Source organism: Hippoglossus stenolepis, chromosome 7 (assembly GCF_022539355.2).
Source record: "Hippoglossus stenolepis isolate QCI-W04-F060 chromosome 7, HSTE1.2, whole genome shotgun sequence".
In the NCBI taxonomy this organism is placed as follows: Eukaryota; Metazoa; Chordata; class Actinopteri; order Pleuronectiformes; family Pleuronectidae; genus Hippoglossus; species Hippoglossus stenolepis.
In genome coordinates, this window is record NC_061489.1 from 25,815,378 (window position 1) to 25,837,914 (window position 22,537).

A 22,537-nucleotide genomic window follows, 5' to 3' on the forward strand; every position below is an offset into this window, starting at 1 on the left:
GGCTCGTTCTGAAAACAACAGGTTTTATAACGTTTGAGATTCTTTCTGAAATCCATGTTTAGTGTGGACTATTGTTGTGAAACCTTTTGTTACACCTAAAATAAGAAGATGATTGTTTGTAGAGGAAGTTGGAATAATTTCCATCAGGAGTTTTTTTACAGTTTGAATTTGAAGGTTTCGTAAAACAGAGGATTTTCTGCTGCTGCTTTTCTTCCTGCAGTGGCTCGTCCCATCGTCTGCGATGTCAGAATGTGTAAATGAATAAATCTTTACATTACTGTGTGAAGTGCTGAATGAAATAATCCTCAACATCCTTATTATTCATCGTCACATTTCACGTTTCCACAGAGCAGATTATCTTCTGACTCTTTGATTCGACGCCTCTTTGTCCGATGTGAAGAAAAGTCTTCTCTCCCATGCTGCTGTGATTTAAATGGGCTGAATGTAAGGTGCTTACTCAGGATCCTCATGCACGGGGAAGGATAATATATTTGATGGTACTAAACTGCAAACTTGCATTTTCAGCCCCCCCGATACATTTAACCTTGGCATGAGTTCAGCGTCTCGAGGTGGAGGAACGTGAATCAAAGCCCCGGGAGTGAACCCTGTGAAACTTGTTTAATCTCAGACTTGTTTGACATTGGCAGAGCAACGCGGTCCTCCTCCTGAGGTTTGTGGTCTCTCGCACTCGAAGGCTTCACAGGGAGGAAGGAGCAGGAGAGAGACCTCCATCACCTCCTTCTTCTTCTTCTGAGAACAGCTCCATTACACGAGCATCCTTTTAACTCTCTGTTCCCGTGTCTTTGTCCTGCACGTCCACAGAAACTCACAAGATTGATGCCAATTTATTCCTGTTTTTTTGTGTCCAGTCCACATTATCCTGCAGTAGTCAGGAGTCACGTCTCGCCCCTCGTCTGCCAAATGATTCTACTCTCACCATCCGAGGTTCAAAGGAGGAGTGATAGTGTGCAAATGAGGCTTGTTCTTTGATCATCGGTGCCAACACACTAATCAGATCAAATGGGAACGCTGACAGATTCTCGACAGACACATCATTTCAAAAACACAAGATGGAAGGAGCCCCTTTCATCTGGAATTTGTCGACTTCGCAGTCTGACCTTTCCCCTAAATGAGGCATTAATATGCACGTTTTAGTTATTTAACACAGCTGCAGCTGCGACAGGCAGCGAACAACTTTGCTCTTTTGTGCAGGAGCGAGAGCGAGAGCCTCATTTTGGATTCGACAATGAATCAGCCTCTGGAGACTTTCTCTCTCTAAGCTTTCAAAACGCACAATTACCGATCATTACTCGCCCGTCAACCTCGGATTCTCAAGCTGCCGCCATCTGCTTCCTAATCGTTAAGGAACAGTCAACTTTTTTCACGTAAGATTTACGAGGCTCCGAGCTCTTATTCAGCAGCGTTGTTACCTGAGAGTCTCAGAGAGGATGAGTTCCTCTGATGCTCACCTGCATTATTGAGTTCTCTCACTTGACCCTGAAATCATACAGCCACACATCTTCCTTTCTTTTTAACAGGCCGTGATTTGGAAGTAAAATAACATCTAGCTTCAAACTGGCACATAGTTGTAGCCTATCAACATATTTATTACCTACATTTTGAAATGGTGTCATTGAAATGCTGTTGAAAATGGTTAAATATGAAGGTAGGAGTGCCATAATGAAAATGTTTGACTTTAATTTTCTCAGAAATTCTACAGTAAAATCTTCTGAAACTTGACATCAGCAAGTTCAATCTGCAGAGACGAGGCACAGACGGTCTCTTTACATGTATGTACTGCCACACATCACTGGGCTTCCATGATTTATATTCAAAAGGTAAAATGTCTGAGTTTTTTCTTTTTCCACACTGTACAGCAGCAGCTCCAGGCTATTTATTAACTTTAATTTGAGTAATAAAACTGTAATTTTCTGGGTGAAAAATTGTATCTGCACTGTGCCTATATTTAACTTTAGAGAGTAAAACTCCCACAATTCACCCTGAAAAGGTTTCATTCCAAATATCCAACGTGTGCAACAGGAGAACATAACGTTTGGCAGCATTTGGCAAAATACACTGACATGTAATATGAGGCATTTGTGGTAATTTCTCTCAATTTTCTATTTTTCATTCCTCATGTTTTTGCCCTCATTATTTTTTTTCACATTGATTTTCCAGGTGTAAGCTGAACTCTTTCTGCACAATATCACTTGCTCTTATATCTTTATATATCTGTGCACATCTGGAAGACATAGTTAAAAGGAAATAACTCAGAGAGACAGAACACGTGGAACTCTGCTGAGACCTGATACACATGAACTTCGACCTGCAGCTTAGACGAACCTCTGGTCGGCAATCAGCGAGCAGCCGCCTCAATTAGGCCGCTCAGGGTTGGACGAGGGGCGACTGGGAAAATACCTTCAGCAGCTGAGAAGGTTTAATGCAGCGATCCGTCACTGGACCACTGGTTTCTGTTCTTGCCTCCCATGCAGACACAATGTTTTTCATATCTTCTTGGCTTCACTTCGACCTTTTACCTGAATCACCCATGACGCAGAGGATGATGAGGCTTAGTCTTCTAACATTATCTGTGAAAGGGAAGTGAAAATGCAGATCCCAATCACCTCAGAATACCCTCTGCACCCGAGCCCTCGCAGCTATTTGCAGCCTTTAGAATGGCTCCGGATCGGGTGGCTGTTGAAAGTAGCACTGATTGGATCTAAAGAGCTGTGATGACTTGCAGTCACAGGCCTCAGTGGGCCGGGCAGAGTTAATGCAGCAGCCGGGCAGCTCCATGTGCGAGAAGTCAAATGTGCGACACTCGGTCGATTGCACAGAAGCCGCCGCGTTGGAGGCCTCTGCAAACACACAGCAGAGTTATCTGCAAAGTTTGAAGCTGCAAAAATGTTAAACTTTTGTCCCAGAGTTACAGAAGAAGTGTTTTAGTTTCACCTCGACCCAGAACTGGCTTTAGGCCCAATCCCATTTCACCCCTTAGCCCTTCCCGTGTAGGGCTGTCCTAGAGTGAGAATGCTAATTTACTTCCTTGATGGTTGGCTATTAATGTTGTTTGGAAATTGACAGTGAATCTACCACATAAAGGGAATAATATTGAGCATAAGAACAAACGGAGGACGTTAAAGCAAAGTTACAAACAAAATGTGGAAATAAAAACAGAAGTGTTGAATCATGCAGAGTTGAGAACACAGAGGACTCAAACATACATGATTTAAGTTCTTCTGTTCTCCAGATTGTCCTCGACAGCTCTTGTTCATCCGAGGACGGCGTGGGTGAGAGGACGGTCAGGGTGGGACGCGTTACACAGGGAACTTACCCCCCCGAGTTGTAACTGCTGTACCACAGTGTGATGTGGAGGCCAGAACACTTTGCACCAGAGGCGCAGTGTAAAAGTGAACCGTTGTTTGAGCCCCGCTGAAGCCTGATGATCAGTCTGGATTCTCAAATCTGTTTCATGCTCGTGTCTGTGTGGAGGGACAGTCTTATTTTTGCTCTGAGGGACGTTCCTGGAGTTACATCCTGTTGAATGAGCTAATTTCTTCTCCTTCATTTTGGGAGTCTAGACCCTGATGCTGCACCTTTTCTGCACAATGTTACGATGCACAAAACTTAAGGGCAAAAGGTAAAAGCTAAAAGTCAGTGAACAACGTGCAATAGTGAGACACTGGCGAGACGGCAAAGAGAGATTCTCAGTTTTTCTTCTCGTTCCAGACTTTGAACATAAATCACCGGAGGAGAAAAGATCAAACGCTTCTACTGGGAGTCAATCCTCTTTTTAATGGGTTCAACCCCGTTTTAAAAAAACTAATAAAACTGGTCTAATTTTAGAGTAAAAGACGTATAACACTCAGAAAAGGTACTTTAGACTAATCTGTGTCTAGAAAATAGAAACCTAACTTAAGTCCGAGAGGCCGATGATGTGGTTTCCGACTCGTCATGAAGCCAGATGCAGGATTTTATAGGTGAACGTCTACAGATCAGTTTTCTAAACCACATTTCTGAAGGTCATGAACTCCTTGGCCCTGAATGACCAGATCTCACCCCCACACCCCCTCTTGTCCGTCCTCCCTCGTAAACACCTTATCAACAGTGAGGTCATCCAACCTCCCATTGTGTCTGGTAAAAATAGATAAAAGCATTGATGCTGGGGCTGAAGGCCTCGCTGGGAATCCTTAATTGCCAACAACAGCTATCTGGACGCTGGCGTTCCCTCTCGACAGGCAAAGACAAGCCTGCCATTATGCAGACTGGTGAAAGAAGGGGTGGGTCGCTGTCCAAACTGGTATCATATCAGCGTCTTTAACTGGGGAAAATGTGTCCCAGAGGAGGACTGGGTCACGACAGATTCCTCCCACTGGGACCACGAGGGAGCAAAAGCTGGGACCAAACCAAACAGAACAATTATGCTTGAAAGCCTGGTAGTAAAACTGAATTAGGAAACCAGACAGTCCATTCAGCTGGAGGAATGTTGACAAAGGACAATAAATCAATGCTTTTATAAGAAGAGGCCTTGTTGATTAAATGTTTTCAGTGGGAACATGAAGAAAAACGAGCTTCCTCCGACTCCGAGGTCTTTCTCTCTTCACTGTTTGCAGATTTAAACTCTAATATTTGATCAAATAGTGATTTCTGACACTTCAATAAACGTTTCATCACATCTGTATCCATGTGAAACCTCTGCATTTCATTTTCCTCCTGACCGGGACAGAAAAATAAACCTTCACAAACCACCAGTCAACGTGACACCTGCACGTAATCTTTTTAAATAAACCTTAAACCAAGAATACCTCCCAGACTCCAGGATCAATAAATCAAACATCGCTTCATAACCCTGTTACAGTTCAAATCTAAAATCACACACCGTTGTCCCTGTCAGTCAGGCTTGGACGTGGTGTTTTGGTCTCGGTGACGGAGTCCACCTCTAAACTGTTGCTCTGGGATTTGCCTGTTTAAGTGAGCCGTGTTTTTTCAGTCCCGGCAGATTATTTTCTTTTGCTGTGACAAGCGCTCTTTAAGCAAACGGCCGCGGCTGCTTCTCTGCCTCTGGACGGCAGGTCTTCTGTTTCCGCACCGAGCTCCCGGGTCAAACCGGAGTTTAGCTCCAATTAGACTCTGTTATCTTTACCTCACCTCGGAAAAGGAGGGTTTCCTGCAGAAGAGAAGCAAGAAGGTATGAAACCCAATCTGGTTTTCAAAGTGTTGGCAGTCAAAGACCTCAGGAGGAGATTTAAGTGTTTGTGACGGACGGTTCCAGCAACTGGAACTGGTTGCTGCCTCCATGGCTCGTAGTGTGATGGATACTGAAAGTGACAGCAGTGTAAAAAGGAAAGAACTGGCTTTGTTTCCATTTTATTTGCCTGAGCAAAAACAATCTTTTTATGCATTGTTTCTATTTGAAATGAGAACAATGAACTTATCAGACATGTTGCTGTGATGAGGGGAAACTAAACAAGTTGTACAATTAGAGAATGAGACATGAAAACAATCAAACCTCAGGAGAAATGAAGGGAAACAGGAAAAATTACTTTTACTTTAAAAGCGTTGCAGCGACATCGTAAAGACAAAAGTTGAAATAGATAAAAGAATAATGTCTAACTAAATCAGAGACAACTTTTGCATATATTTGCTTATGTTGAAATTCTCAAAAATTCCTAACTTTTCAGAATAACTACGGATGTTATTACATATGACTGCTTCTACAAAATTCATTTTGGAAAGAATCTGAAATAAATATAATTCATTGCAGCAAAGGAAGTAAACTAATCCTGGAAAGTTGATGCAAACGTTCAAACAACCCAATCGATTACTTCTAACCTATAAAAGTCAAGATGAAGACAATAACCTTCAAACAACGGCTGAACAACAAAGTCTCCAGACTCACAAGCTGGTTTAGAAAGAACTGGACCGAAGGTGGAAGCAAAGCAACCTGCAAAAGTTAAATATTCTGACTTTAATCTACAAAATGCACAAATGCATGATGCAAAACATAGTTGAGGCTGTTTACGCTGTAATTGGACTGAATTCTGCAGGTTAAGGGAACGATGCCGATAAATAAAAGGAGATTAAACATGAAACAGACAAAATGTGATAAATTACAGAGATCTGTTTAAGAAGAAGAAGCAAACACCACCTGCACAAGATGAGCAGCAATCATCATAATCAGCAGAGCTCAGTTACAATCATTCTCACACGTTCACATGAATCTATTCAGACTCACACAAACAAGCAGAGATTCATTTAAACATCAATCAAACCCCATTCACTATTTAGTATATTTTGCCCTTTTCTCATCATTGCTTCTGAAATAATGACTCCACCTCCATCGCCCTGACTTTACATCTCTACCTCCGTAACTAAAACACTGATTTTATCTGTCAGCAAAATAATAACGCCTGAATTTGAACATTATTTTTAAACCCAGATGCATTTATGAATTCAAAATGTGGAGTCAAGTGAAGCAAGTGACAGGAAGAGGTAAGTGAAGACTGGAGTGAGTTAAAAACTGCTTCACACACCTGCACTGAGCTCTGGATAAGCTCCTGGAATGATCTGTAATCAGGTGCATTGATGACGTTTCTAACAAAACTGAAAAGAACAAAATGAATAACAAATATCTCAGGATGAAAAAGAGGATCCATACACGAAGAAGACGCCGAGGAAGACGTGAACTTGGAAAGACGACAAGACGTCTGATCGCAGAATCTCCTGCTGCGTTCTTCTTATGTGAAATATAAACTTGTGCAAACATTTCCCAGAGTTCAGGTTGCACCTGAGCAGTTTACTGATGTCGTCCTGCAGGATTTGTTGGTTAACAAACTTGAATGTTCAATCAGCTGCTTCTCATTGCAGAGCAGACACCCGTCACCCCCCCACTCATTTAGCTGAGGAGGAGGAATCGTCCGGGTCAGAGAAGCTGTCAGCGCTCAGACCTCAAAGTTACGTTTCAGGTCATTTCTAATGACAGATGACTGACAAGAGCTGAAAACATCAACTCTCCCCTGGAACTCATACCGATGAGCCGCGGGTAAAGTGTCCTGGAATATTAATTCAGGTTCTGAAGCAGGACAAGACATAAACGCTGCTTGGAGTGAATCCATTTAGGTTCTGAATCAATCTATTATATTGAATCATGCTCCCCTGGAGTAAACGTAATGAATTGAGAAATGGCAAGTTGTTGTTCTTCTGCCAAGGCCCAACACTTCCTTAAAAGTCTCCACTAAATCTGTCATAGTTCTAAAACTAACAAACATAAAGAGAAACTATTGATTCCTTACTAAATCCACATCCTCTCAGCTACACATCAGTGGTAGTTGCACATTTGCAGCTCTACATGTCACTGAATAAATCTCTGCCACCATTAAGAAACCACATTACAATCTGCTAGATCCAGATTTGTATTTGGATCAACACCAAATTTGCTTCTTGCAAAAGTGAGGAAGTGATAAAAAGTAATTCTGGGACCTGCCCCTTTGTCTAAATACACTTCACAATATAATAAATTCTTTCTTGGCTCATGATTAATCTTTTCTCAGAGCTCCATGGAAATCAGTTTGGTCTTTTCTGTGTGATCCTGCTCACAAACCAACAAACAGGCGGACGGGGGGGGGGAAAACCTCCTTGACGAAGGTAAATATAATCCCTCAGTGGTTTAACTACATCGGTCCTTCTGAAGTGTAAAGTACTGACGGACTAAGAATAGCTGAGATTCATTTCGGGTCAGAAACTCATCTGGACCCCGGAGACGAGTGCCTGAACGTGATGTGACGACCCTGAATGGGACGGTTAATGATGTGTGACCGATGGTGGAGGCAGGGCGGGACAATAAGTGTCCACTAACCGTCCTGACATTAAATACACCAGAGAGAGGACAGAATAGTAGAGGACCTCAGAGTGCGTGTGTGTGTGTGTGTGTATGTGCGTGTGCGTGTGTGTGATATCCTCAGGATACAGAGTTTGGTGCTGGAGTGGACTCGAACACAAAATGTGAACTTTGCTGCTTTTTCCAGATCTGGTGCACTGAAGTTTAAAAACGACCCAGATATGAGTGAAGCCTCGAGCTCGTTGAGAAAAGTTTCTCTGCTGTGTTGGTGAGACTTACAGGATATGAGAAACAGTCGGGATTCTCCTTGTTTGACCTTTCGCACGCTCAGACGTCCTCGGTTCAGACGTCCTCGTTCAGACGTCCTCGTTCAGACGTCCTCGTTCCTCGTTGTCCTTGTGGAAGACACTGAACCCAAAAGGTTCCCAATGGTCAGGCCACACTATGCATTGGTGGCAATGTGAGTGTGAGCACGCATGTGTACGTGTGCATGAACATGGGGAAAATTGTATAATATGAAGGCAGCCATTTGCAATTAAAGGTCTGCTGATATGGGGCCTGCTCCATCGCCGCTGTAGCCCAGAGGTGGAGTCAGACTTTTGCGGAGAAGCACGTTAGTTTCATTCTTACACAGCAACACTGTAGATGCAGTTTGAGCTTTAAGGTTAATACGTCCACGGGGAAATCAGAGTTCAACAGACGCTTCGTTTGCACGTCTGTGTGTAATGAGATTTGTGAATGTGTACATGGATCTGTAAATATGTATTTAGAATGTGTGCGTGTGTGATCAGATTAGAAAATGTGTAAAGAAAATGTCTTCAAATATGTATTGAGAATTGAAAGTGCATTTATATCTGTAGGTTTAATAAAGCGAGATGAGAAAAAGGCAAGATATAATAAATGGTGAACAGGTTTCTGCTCAGGCGGTTGTACATTGAAGCTACAGCGCTGAACACAAAGTTAGAGACCTGACTATGACTGAGTGAGAAGATTTTTGGTTCATTGAAACTAAGTAATTCATGGGAAACTGATATTACTATAAAATAAATAGAGGTTTGATAATATCCCCACACACGAGTTCATTAATCTTAATCAACACAAACTGTGCCTGAGGCTTAACATAATTATGATAACTGTGTTTCTCTACACCTGTTATTAATCAGTGAAATTTAAATGGTATGTGTTCGTTTTCTCCAACCTGCTTCCCTCCCAGTTACAGGCTGTTGTATCAGAGCAGGAGATTCTGTGGATTCTCTACATGCAGATGATGGAGGTCGGTAAAGGTCACAGATTACTTTTAAATTCTAGGAAAATAATGAGTCTCAGGCTTTCTCCTCTCACGTCGAAACCCTCCATCTCCTGTGATGCGGAGCGGGTGACAACAAACACCAGTGAGTCACAGTTCTGAAATTCAGAAATAATATTTCCCCCAGAATCACTGACTAATTTCTCATGTGATTCAAACTCAAAGTAGAGACGGAGCAGCGAGAGGCATCAGACAAGCGTTAGTGTGACTGTTCAAAAAGAAAGAAGGGCAGCGAGTCATTTGAATGTAATTGTCTCCAGAACAGTTTCCCTCGAGGGGAACAAGGCGTGATTCTGCTGCCACACACACACACACACACACACACACACACACACACACACACACACACACACACACACACACACACACACACACACACACACACACACACACACACACACACACACACACACACACACACACACACGTCTAAAGAGGTTTTCAGCGACCGCCTGGCAGCACATTTCACAATCTTAATGCACCACAGGATCATAATTTAGACGATACTGTGCTTCTCACATTTTGGAGAAACACTTGACAGTTTCAACATGAACACGTCCCTGAACACAAAGCCTGAACTCACTAATGTCTGTGTGCGAGGGAAAATGTCATTAATCATTTTCTAATATTACTCACACACAGTCAAAATACAAAAGATAGGAATAAATAGTTTTTCGCTCTGGGACAGACCTGCATATAATTTCAATTTGACATAAGCTGAGATTCATCCCCTCAAGAAGCGGCTGGTAAATAAACCAGCAGAATCCAGAACCTTCTTCCAATCAAAGTTCCAGAGCGTCGTTTGGAGGAAACACCGTCTTGTTTGCATTCTGAGAACATGACTGGGTTTAGTTCTGGTTTAAATGAAGCGACACTTCCATCTCCTGAAGACTCGGAGCTGCTGACGGCCGATCTCAAGCAACACTTTGGGTTGCCTGGCAACATCAGGTATAAATGCCTGTGCTTTTGTTCGGGGCCGTCACACCGGCAGAGAGACGCTCACACAGCAGCACGGTGATTAAAGTCTCACAGCAAACACACACACACACACCAAGAAGGAGAAGAAGTTAGTTTTTCACACAAAGGTATTGAACGTTCATAATCGTCCAGAGAATTTGTACCTTTTACCGAGTGAGTGCTGAAAATAATAATAGTTACAAACTGCAGATGTGGTATTTACACACGTTGGTCCTGCGTTGAAGCTACGAGCAAATACACAGTAGAATAAAAACAACTCAGCTTTAAACTTCAGATGTTGATGCAACTCTCTACAATTTCTGTTGAATAGAAATAGAAATATGATCGGCAACATCCTTTAAAGTCACAGTTTGACGTCTGTTGGTTTGACATCAGTTCCTGTTGCACGATATTCCTCATGAAGCTTTTCTTTCACTCTCAAGCAGCCTGATATTAGAGCTCCTCTGTTGATACTGAGCATCCTCTCACTTTAATGATGATATATAACAAAACGCAGCCGCGCTGTCAAACCCCGACGTCAGATCCACTCTGCTACGAACACATCGTCTCCGAAGGACAATTTCTCCCTCAACTCGTCCATCACTTCCTGTCTCACTCAGCTTAAAGACTCATTAGCACGTCGTAGTAGCATTTGTTCGAGGTATCGTCGCAGTTGTAATCGAACCCATAATGTTACACACGAGCCTGATTAGAGTCACTTCAGTCCTTTCATGTATGAAGTTTTGAATGAGGGTTCACTCCCCTTTCTCCTCTTGTGAAAAATAACCCCATTATTACAAACTCCATTGTTACGATGGATTTTTCAGTGGCCTCTAGTGGCCGTAGTCAGTATGACAGGTGCAAAGTAGGACGTCAGGTGACTACAGTCTGTGGATCGTGCTACTAGGAGGTCGGGTGGATGGCTCGACAGAAAATATGACTTTCACACAGATGACGGCTGTTTGCTATCACCACTCCACTCTCTGTAAATATTTAAATCCAAATGTCGTTTTTTGTGCCTAAATATGGCCAAACGATGATTAGCTTAATTCCATCTCTACTATTGTAACCATGGCGACCAACGTCTGGTATTTCCGGAGGCGCTCCTTATGAGTCGCAGAGGGCGAGGACGCAGATGTCTGATCGTCTGAGTTTACACCATTTTTCTGCTTTTTCTGCTAAATACAACAAAAGAATGAAATTGTTTGGATCATACATCCAGAAAAGACTTTAGATTCTATCCAATGCAGGATGTTTACACACCTAAGTGGTTAAGGTCTGTTTTATATTACACTTGTTTGCAACCTCGGACAGAATAGAATATCAATATTCTTGGTGTAATATGAAATGAAGCAAGTGTTATTAATGCTGATCTCTCTCCTCCTGGATTCGGTGTATTTTGGGACGTTGGGAGGTTTCTGTGTGAGTCTCCTGCCTGAAGACGGATGACCACTAAACCTCTAAGACCTGGGATGAGAGCGATATTGAGTGCATGTATAGCTAAAGGGTCTTGAACTGGATTCACTGAGCGTACGACAAAGAGTCAGAGACACTGAGAAGGTTAATAATAAATAACCCTCCCCTACGGAGAGACGCACACGGAAGAAATCCGCAGTCCGATGGTGGAAGAGAAACTCTGTGATGGAAGAGTCAAGGTCAAACGAATGTCAGCACTGTGCCTTCTGCCCTAATTGGCTGTTTTTGCCCTTTGGACCTCGAACAACAACTTGATCATTAATTGTATTGTTTCCTGAAGACGGCGGCTGAAAGTGTTTTGTCTGTTTTTCACATTCATTCATAACCAGACACTGATCCCAGAATCTCCACTATATGAAGGTGACCAGAAAGAAAATTGAAATGTACTAATTCCACGTGTGTTGCAGTGATTGTGACAAACTTCTGTGTGTAGTAATAATAATGTTAGTGAGCATGTTGAAGCCTTCCACTCTCCTGCGTTACGTTACGACCACACAGCGAAGTTGACGGATGAGGGGGAGAAGGTGATTTCTGCGGCGCTACAACACATTTCTACAACACATCTGCTCTCAGCGTGCGGCGGCGGAGATTTACCAGAGTAATCAAGCCGCTGCGCCACCTGCAGAGACGACGCACGTCTCTGCTGCTGAGCCTCGCAGCTAAAGTGTGAACTCCTCTCACCGGGAAACTCTGCAAAAAGCCAAATCGGCAAAGATATAATGCTGCAAATCTTCTGTTGTTCACTTTGTAATCATTTATCTTTGTTGGCTGTGCAGAGTCAGGCAGGTTTTCAAGGTTGGCTTTTTTTGTAATAGGCTGCAGAACGTGGGTGAAGGTTAGAATTTGGTTTTCCGACCTGAATAGAAAATGAATCCACACATCTGACAAAGAAGCAAAACACACACGTAGCAAAACCTCGCCTCCCATTCAAAGCAAATCGAGTGGGGCTAATAAAACGTCCCCTTCCTGTGGCAAAGCAAATCCATCACAGCAAGTTGTACTGGAGCGTTGGTGGGCTAGTGGTAGAAAAGATGGATCAGACTGGAAGGTCACTGGTTCGAGGCCACGGACTGACAAAAACATACCTGGATATGGACCAGAACTGGATCTGTACAAGTTCAAGAGGACTCTCCCTTATCCCACTGTCTAAGTGCCCCTGAGCAAGGCACCTTGCTCCCATGGCTGCCCACTGCTCTGTGTGTTCAGACCATTAAATAAATCCAGTGTTTTGCTTTGATGGACACTTTAAAAGGCAGATATCACAGAGAACTAACATTATCCAGATGCTCTAAATGGGATGAAATGACCCTTTAACGCTAACGAGGACCAGACAAAGTTGGTTCTTCGATTGAATTCAAACAAACACTAAGAACTAAGTGGGCGACCACTTCTGTTTTGGATTCCACAGATGAAAATGTTCTTCCTCTGCACGTCTCCAGCGTGAAACTCAGATTTATAGTTATCGTTAACTTTATCCAAACACTGAATGGTTTGTGTCTCATTCAGTGCAGCTGCTCCTCCTTCCCCCGCTGTCTTTGCTCAAGTGTGAAATTTACTGTGTTAATGGGACACATTAACATTCACATAAACACACACACGTGCACACACCCACACACACATACATACACAAGCACGTGTCAACATGAAACATTTTCCATCTGCAGTGAAATCGCACCACGGTTTTAATTACTTTGCCTCAAAGTCGTCCGGCAGGTTGTGTGAACAGCTGGACACCTGAGATCCAGGGATTCTGAATGAGTTCACACACAAACACACACAATCACACACACACACACACACACACACACACACACACACACACACACACACACACACACACACACACACACACACACACACACACACACACACACACACACACACACACACACACAGATGTGAGTGATGATGTCAGAGGCTTCACACAATGACTGCACCTTGTTAGAAAGGTTGTTTAACATCGGCACCACTTTATGAGATCTGCCTTTCAGTTTCCACCGAACTAAAGGATCCAGTTTAAGATTTAATCGTTCAAACACAAAGCTGCATCTTTCGATAACTAGACACTTAATGTTGCTGAGTTCGAGGTCATTTCATTACCTTCTTATATATAAAAACTACAGATGGACGATGCACTAGCTCCATATCTCATTTATTCCATCTTAAAAGAATTATGCCACCATAAGAAAGGTCCGGAAAACCTCACAGCAGGTTGAGAATCAGATCAGCTCATGTGTGAGGTCCTGGTAAACAAGGTTCACAAGTCAGGACTTTGGACCTTTGACCCCCAACTTCTACTGCAGCAGACGTGCGTATGAATAAACATCCAGACAAACATCCTGAAAACACGATGCGTCTGTGCCTGTGACACTAATCCACTTCTCCCCGTGCACCTCGATCTGTGCAGGAGCAACGTGACAGTAGAGCAGCTCTGAGCGGCCTGATTCCTCCTGACAACCACGAACACAGCTCCTGTCCCGCTCCGCCACAGTGGAGCTGACAGCGACACCAGCGAAGAGACGCAGACGAGAAACCAACCGTGAACATTAACACACACGACCTGTGAAAATAAGGTCAAAGAGCCGGGAAACGGTTTCCTTCTTCTGACAGATTCTTATATTTACAGTAAAACTTCAGGGTTCAGGAAAAGTTTCTGACACAGCTTCTAATAACAATAATATAATAAAAACTCAGACACTACAAGGACTGAAAAGCCACCACTGATTCTACTGATGCAGAAAGTGTTGACCTTCTCCTCCACGTGAATCCAAACAAAGCCATTAACAGATGTGTCCTGCAGAATACTCCCTGTGCATCAGTGAATTAATCCAACTGTTGTGAGGTGACAGCTCAGAAACACTTTAAAAGAGCAGGAGCTCAGCGCCTTGCTCAAGGACACTTCAGCAGATGCTTCAGAGACGGTCCCCCAGCTGAAGGACAGCCAGTCGACTCGACGTGCCGCCCTGCAGCCAGTGTTTAAGAGATTAGAAAAAAAACCTCCCTTCATTTTGGGTCAATCAGCCGCCGGCTCCTTCCTCCGTAGAAGAGATGAAATTTGACTTTCATATTTCTCACTTTGAAAACCTGACACGTGCGGATGCAGAACGATTTGAGGCAAAGGGCAACGAGATGTGACACAAACAAAAAGTGCCGCTCGTCCTCCTTCAGACCTTTGGTCCCAACACGGATCTTTATACATTGATTTGGAATCAGATATCAACCTTACTCACAGAACTTTGATAACGTGACTTTATTCAGCTGCAGGAAAATAAAGTGGTGCACACAAACTTTAAAGTCACCTTCACTGTGACATTGTGAGCTCCTTCCTCCTCCTCCTCTTCCTCCTCCTCCTCTTCCTCCTCCTCCTCCACAGATCACCATCGACAGCTGCTGACCCTGTTTCACCTTGTGCAGATATAATCAGTCACAGAGTTTTAACTTCACAGCAGAGGAATCACTGGTTTGGATGAATCCTGGCTGTGTTGCATGTTCCAGTTCCAGTGGCCTGATGGTGTGCGTGCTCTCCCAGTGACACGGTGAACTGGGACACTCGGACTCATTAATACTATTTGTTTACACCTGTGATTCTTCCTGCTGGGAGCGATGAAGACGTTTGACAGTTTGGAGACCGATGACACTGACGCTGTCCTATTTTTTACAACACATCTGTCCAAAAGTTTGAAGAAAAACTAGTTTTCTTATGATATCTTAAAGGATGATGGAGAAATTATACAAAGCAGCGAATGATGGAGTCTGAAGCCGCCTGAAGTCAGGTGGTCGAAACATGATACGTTCACGTCATGTGATTAAATACACGATGGCGCCTGACTACAGTTTCATTTCAGTTAATTTATGAAAGAACACGTTTCCTTTTTCCTGAACAGAGGAAACATGATGCCTTCATTCATAAAGTCAATAAACATAAATCTGACTTGATGCTGCAGCAAAAACACATTTCAGCTAAAAGCTCTCGTTGTTTTGACTCATGCACGAATCAGAGCTCAGATCAGTCAAACCGTCGACCTTCACATCTGAATTATAAATTATAAGATATATTATAAAGATTTAGTTGATAATGACGACTTGGACTGAAGCTGGATGATGAGATGCAAAATCTCTGCAACTAAACCTTTGGTCCGAGTCTTTGATTCAATCAAGAAAGCCAAGAATAACATTACAGCTGCAAATGACCATTATTTTCTTACTGTGTCACTGATGTGGATCCATCATCAAGGATCTATTGTTTACTGATAAAGTTCATTAATAAGTTCTGCAGTTAAGAGAAGAAAGGAAATGTTTACTCATCTTCATTTCCAAAAAACAAGACAAGAACTTAAAGCACAACGAGCAAGAAATCAAGGAATGCATCTTATCACTACTTTCTATTTTGTATAAATTGTTTTTTGTAAATCTATATTTATATATATATATATATATATACCTTCCTTCTTTTCCGCTTCATCACAGGTTGAATGTATTTAAGTGCCATCGTTAACCTTCCTTTCACAGTGTCATTTGTCTAATGGGGTTTTCACCCCAGCCTTATGAATTTCTCATAATAACTAATTCCTTTTCCTGAGAGTAAAACCTCACACATTTTCTATATTCCATCTTTAAATGATCATTTTATAGACCTCTTTGCAGTAGAGATATATATTACTTTATATTCTCTCCGGTTCCTCCCCCCCGGTCTCGTCTCTTCCACACGGAAGAAGCTGCTGAAAGTTTAATGACCAGCGCGGACACGTCGACGACCAAAACCACAACTCAGAGACCAAAAGTAAACAGCAGCGCTTCCACTTCCTCCTTCACATCGTTAAGACACACTCCCAATGGCTACTGCGTGTGTGTGTGTGTGTGTGTGTGTGTGTGTGTGTGTGTGTGTGTGTGTGTGTGTGTGTGTGTGTGTGTGTGTCTCTCAATAGGATCATAAACACTCTGCAGCAGCTCTTAAGATGTGTGTATCAAAGGGAACGACTCTGTGGGAAAACACTGGACAGACTTTAGCTCGGAGCCACTTGTCAGCACAAATTAGTTAATTGTTCTGCACTTCGTTTTGAAACATAGCATTTTTGTTTCAGTGGAGACGCTGCCAAAGAAATGCCGACACAACTTAGGCTTAGAGCTTTTGCTCTGCATCAAAAGAAGAGATGACATTTTTTAAAAGGCAGCTATTATTGTCGATTCTGCGGGGGTGTAAAAGCATGTACTGCACCTTCAGTTTAATACTTTGCACCCTCGAATAAAAGTTTGAATGTGCAGCCAGCAAAACTGATTAAAACTGCACAGGTCTGCTGCACCGTGTTTTTGATAATTGCCCAAATATCGTCACACAGATATTTCGAGGCCAAAGTAGAAAACCAGCAGCATCGGATCGGACCACGGAGACGTCAGGAACGCTACCAGCGGCAAAGTCGTCCAGTCCCAGGTGACTTTGGGGAAAAAGAGCCTGTGCAGGTGTTTAAAACCTTTTCCTGCCTTGCTCCAGAACAACCTGATCACCAGGGACCGAGTCCCGGACCGGCAACACACCATTCTTCATTAGTGCTGGTGTTATTCTACATGTAATCAATCAGGTTAATTACAGACTCTGTTTCTAAATACAAGCTAAATTAATTAGGACATACAACAGATTAATAGTTCTATATAATTGACTACAATTTTTTTTTTTTAAATCACATGCTGTGACCTCAATATAGGAAATTATGTGAATTTGCACATTATAACATGCAGGTAAAAGCAGCAGCGGGTCGTCCACCAACCAGAAGGTCAGGTGTTCGATCCCCCGGCTCCTCCAGTCGTGCACGTATGAATTTGCACAAATGGGTGAAAGTGCTTCGACTGGTGGATAAGACTAGAACAGTTCTATTTAAATGCACCCAATGTGAATTAGCCTTTTAGAACAGTCCTGTGTTTCATTAATCTCGACCAAATAAAACCCCGTAAATAAAAATAGCACGACCTCGTCCACAGCGGCAGCCACGCCCGCGGTCAGAGACTCTAGAGGAGAGAGGACGCGAGACGAGTGAATGAGCCGGATGATGGAGGATGTTTCTGAATGAAAAGGATCCGAGAGCAGGAGGAGACGCTGGAGGTTGAACCTGCACGAGCCTGAAAGTTCAGTCTGTGACGGGTGGAGAAATCACCTTGTCAGAAACACACACACACACACACACACACACCTCCTCCTCCTCCTCCCTCCCGACTCCTCTTCATCTGGGAGCACGTCAGCTTTGTTGCTGGAGATTTTGACAGCATCGTCAGCGTGTTTCGATTCAGAGATACGATCCTGTCGGAGCTGAATGGTAGAGACGTCGTCCTGCTTTCTTTTCCAAGTGTCTTATTGTGTGTGTGTGTGTGTGTGTGTGTGTGTGTGTGTGTGTGTGTGTGTGTGTGTGTGTGTGTGTGTGTGTGTGTGTGTGTGTGTGTGTGTGTGCGGGTGGGTGTGCGTGCCCTCAGCTTCATGCATCAGCAAATGCTTTTTTGTATGAATGGAGGATTTTTTATTGAGATCACATAAGTGGCTGCTGAATGAATTATTCAGAGTGTGAAAGAAAAAGTACGTGTTCTCTGCCAACTTTGCACTCTGCAGCTCAGCCACCGAGAAGAAAGAGGAAATAGAGTCACACACAGACGCAGATCGTGCGGCTGATGCCACCGCCGCTGCAGCGTGTAAAGAAAGGATCTTCAGGTGGCTCGAGGTGCCGGATGATGGATGCGTCCCTGAGAGCGAGGGAGAGAGGCAGGCGGCTGGAAGGTGAACCCTGCCACACCCTGCCTGCACACTTTTTCAAGAACTTTTGTGTATAAATACTCTCACACAACGTACGGCGACGGTTTGGTGCAAAACACAGACACCCCACTTAGGAAGTCCTACATTTTGTCCTGATTGGTGAATTCTGTTTGGATTTTAGCTTTTTCTCGTTACCTTTCTCCTCAAATTGTGCGTTCATGTGGTGTCGTAAAAATTAGCTCCTCACTGGGAGAACTGATGTGAACGACTCAGGTCAAAACAACACGAGTACACAAGTAGCTGACTAAAAGACACAAAAGTATTCAAAGAACTTTCTGAGGATCTGATGAACAGATAATGTTGAATAAAGGACAAAAGTATCCATCTATCCAAAGACAAAAATAATCTAAGTTACATTTGAGTAAGAGTTTGCATCCTGATCACGACCTGGAGGCCAGTTATCAGCTTTTATCCAGCTCCTGCTACGTCCCTGAATTGGAACATAGCAGGAGATCACACGAAAAGGAATAAACTGAATGAATGAGCCAACAACAGGCGACCTCCTCGTGCCATCTGGTTGGAATCAAACCGTCTGAGGCCGAACGTTCCCGGTGAAAACAATCATCCAGAAAAACAATCATCCAGGAAAACAATCATCCAGAAAAACAATCATCCAGGAAACAGGATCTGTCACCTGAGGTGGTGAGGAGGGAGAAAGTGAGACGGCCGAGCGAGAAGGACTCGAGGAGAGGAAAGGGAAACCCGCTGCTATCTGATCACTCTGAGTACGTCTGACTATCGACTTATGGCTCGAACACGTCGGCCTCTTCCGGGAGACGGCTGCATTAAAGGCCCTGAGATGAGCTATTGCGTTGCAGGATGTGTTTGACATGTGAAAAGTCAGGTGTTGGTTGAAGACGGCATCAGGTGACACTGCATGAGACGGTCTTCTTTCACGCAGCTTTAGCCAAGAGACTTTCAGGGTCTTGTTCAGGGGCAGCTGATGATTTCAGTGAGTTCACGTGTGGAAACGTTTGCAATGTCCGTTTTATTTTGTTACTTATTTTTGTCATCCCACCAGTGAGGGGAAGAGCTGAAGTTTCCCAAGTGTCTGACACTGCTGGTCCCAACATTTAGGAAACAGTTATTACCTCTGCCAAGGTTATGATTACATTTAAATTACATCTGCAGTTGTTTGCATGTTTGTTGGCAGGATAATAGAAAAACTAAAAAACTTGGTAGAAGGATTTTAGATAATAATAATAAGAAGAATGAATGAAGCAACCAAAGACCCAGATATTGGCCGTGCAGACACACAGACGACAATTCTCTACCAATAAGACAATTTACTGCACCGACAATAGATGCAGATTTGGATACAAGATGGAAACTGTGCAGAAAGACAGTTTTTTAAAATCTGAATATGAAACTAAAGGACTGAAGAAAGATTGATGTTACATTTGGGTTTTGCAGCTGACGTGGCATCTGCATTCAGTCACACTCACAGATCTGCAAATGTCTCGCCACCGACACCGATGCATTTAATTGAGTGAAAACTGGAGCAGCAGACAAAGTATGACACATATTCACACATGAAACCTGCAGCAGCCGATGTGTGCGGAATAACTGGATGGACAGATTATGAATACAACTGCGGTGAGGAGGTGGATCTTTGTTCCAGTTCTCTGATGCTGGGATGGAGCTGCCAAACAAAAAGGTGATAAATGTCTGTGGTGGAAAAACAAGGTCGTAAGATGAAATGACTCAGAACCATCTGCACATTCCCTCCCGACAGGATTACATAAAAAACTACGTGACAGGAAAAATCTGTTATCTCCCGACGAGGTGACGGGAAGTGTTGCAAAATCATCTCCATCAATCAAACGCTGTCAGAGGCTGTTGAAGATGTGCGTCGTGCTTTAGGACGTCGGCTCATTAAAGCCTCAGAATCACTATTTTCTATAATTTATAACGACTAAATATCACGTCATATTCTGAACTAAAGAAAAAGACTTTAAACTCACTGAAAGCTTGAAATCTACGAGAAAAAGGTTTTACGTGGCCGACACAAACTTGTGAAGCAGGATTGCAATAAACATAGAAGAACATTTAGGAATTGCACCGTTGTTAAAAAGCTATAATCTGGATCTGGATCTTTGAGCCCAACAAAAGTTTTACGAGTGATTTTAAAATGATGACAGTGAAGACAATGTTAAAGATGGGGGAGGTGAAGCTGTGCAGTGAAGCTTGTTGACGAGACGCTGGTGTTACACTGAGTGACCCACTTTCACACTGTGATGTTATGAATGGGCTTCATATCTGGTTAATGTTAGACTGCAGCAGCCTTGAGATAAAAAAAACATACTGGCTTCAACCGGTGAGAGTGACTCACGACACCAGGTCGTAGCTGCCCACACGCTGCCCTACATACGTGCTGTACATGCTGGTGTCATGTATGTGAAGGGGTAACAAGCCGTATGTGCTCCTACCATGTTGGTTTGGTCGATAGTGAAGATGACGGTCACACTCAAACACAAATACATGAATTTGTAATTATCTGGCAGCATCGTTACAAGTGGGTTCAATATTTTATGATCTAGCATCGTCGTCGTTCTTCATCGTTAAAACATTGTTTCTTAATAAAAAGCCTGCACTTGTCCTATAACACCTGCAGGTCCCGTTCCCACACAGTTAGCCTGCATGTGTTGGATTCTGCTGAAGTTGCTGCTGCACAAACAGATGTTCACCTGTTTATTCAAAGTTCAGTGAAGCTTGACTCGCAGAACCTGAACCGGAGAATCAGTCGTTTCTGTGAACGCCACAACCAGCCAGTTCCAAACAGGCAGGTTTCAAACGAGCGCTGCACGAGTTTAGTGGAACAACATCTAAATAAAAAAATGATATACAACCAACAGGAACATACAACATGTCTTTAACATGCCTGTAATCTTTTCTTCCGTCTCCGTCCTTGGTTCTATGTATCGTCTCTTTCCTCAAAAGTCTGAGGCAAAGCGAGAAACCAGAATAAATTATTCCCACTGTTCCTCCACAGTGATGATTTAAGCTAAAATCTCTCTAATCCTCCAGGCTAAAGAATATTAGCCGAGCGGAGGAAGCTATAAAATGACTCTTTACATCCCAAAGCAGCAGAATAAAGACCACCCGACAGTTTCTGCAGGATCCCTGGTTTAATCAAACCAACAAGCCCGAGGGCTAGAGGACTACAGAGGCAGCGAGCGGAGCAGGAGGAATCCCACACTGCCTATTGTTTCCTCAGCTCAGCCCGATATCTGAAGATGAGAACAGCCTTGAAGAAGCAGCCAAAGCACTCGGGTTATTTATTTGCTCGTCAGATCTTCGAGGCGGGTTTATTACACAATGCAGCAGAAAGAGAAAAGAACGTGAAAATATCCAAAACGTGACTGAACTATAATTGTCTTTCTTTCTTTGTCTCTTTCTAAGACATCACCCTCCTTCTCCTGCCACCACTGCTATTGGAGCGCACCATCACTCATAGTCACGATGCCTTAATACATCCACAGAAAATAGCAATTGTAGCTTTTGAATTACCTGGATTGAGACACAGCACCTATGTTCATTTTAACTTAAGGACCCAGTGGTTTTGAGAAAAGAAAACTGCAGGTACCGGGAATGCAATCGACCAGATAAAAGGAAACTGGAGTTTAGATGAAATCTGAAGAAAGAACAAAATCAAACTTTGCCACTTGAAGTGTAATATTCAATAAAGTGAGTGCGTAGGTGTGTCCCCAGTGGAAATTCAAGATTTATTGGGTGTGAAAACAGAGATTCTTCCACAAACAGTAGGAGTTGATTAATTCTTACCTCTCACTGACAAGTTCCTCCATCACCGGCATCTGGCCTGCAGCGCTGACATTCATGTGACCATAGGTGCAGAGAGTCCCTGCAGACAAGAAGATTGACATTAATCATTCACATCATCGTCGGCTTGACTCTAAATTAAAACATTTAAAACAATTCATGGCATTAACAGACGAGCAGATTACATTAACATAAACACATTAAAGGCGAATTAGAAATATGCAAATGCGGCAATTTCCTCTGACATTTGAAGTCTGCTGCTATTTGACCCGGGATAATAATGTGTGCACTGATTTTTTTTTTGGGGGGGGGGGGTATTTGGGGATTTTGTTGAGTTTAAAGTTTAGTTATTAAAGGTTTTAAGCACCAAACACCTGCAAAAACCCAG

The 22,537-nt window shown here is 43.1% G+C and overlaps 1 protein-coding gene across 1 annotated transcript in view; it reads right to left on the reverse strand.

Annotated features, from left to right (window-relative positions):
• The window catches only part of htr4 (5-hydroxytryptamine receptor 4), a 70,474-nt gene extending 48,247 nt beyond the window's left edge, over positions 1–22,227 (reverse strand). The window contains exon 1 of the mRNA XM_035160517.2: positions 22,153–22,227. Coding sequence (XP_035016408.1) covers positions 22,153–22,208 — 56 coding nt within the window. The 5' untranslated portion in view covers positions 22,209–22,227. The remainder of the gene's footprint in view (positions 1–22,152) is intronic.
• Positions 22,228–22,537: the final 310 nt, after the last annotated feature.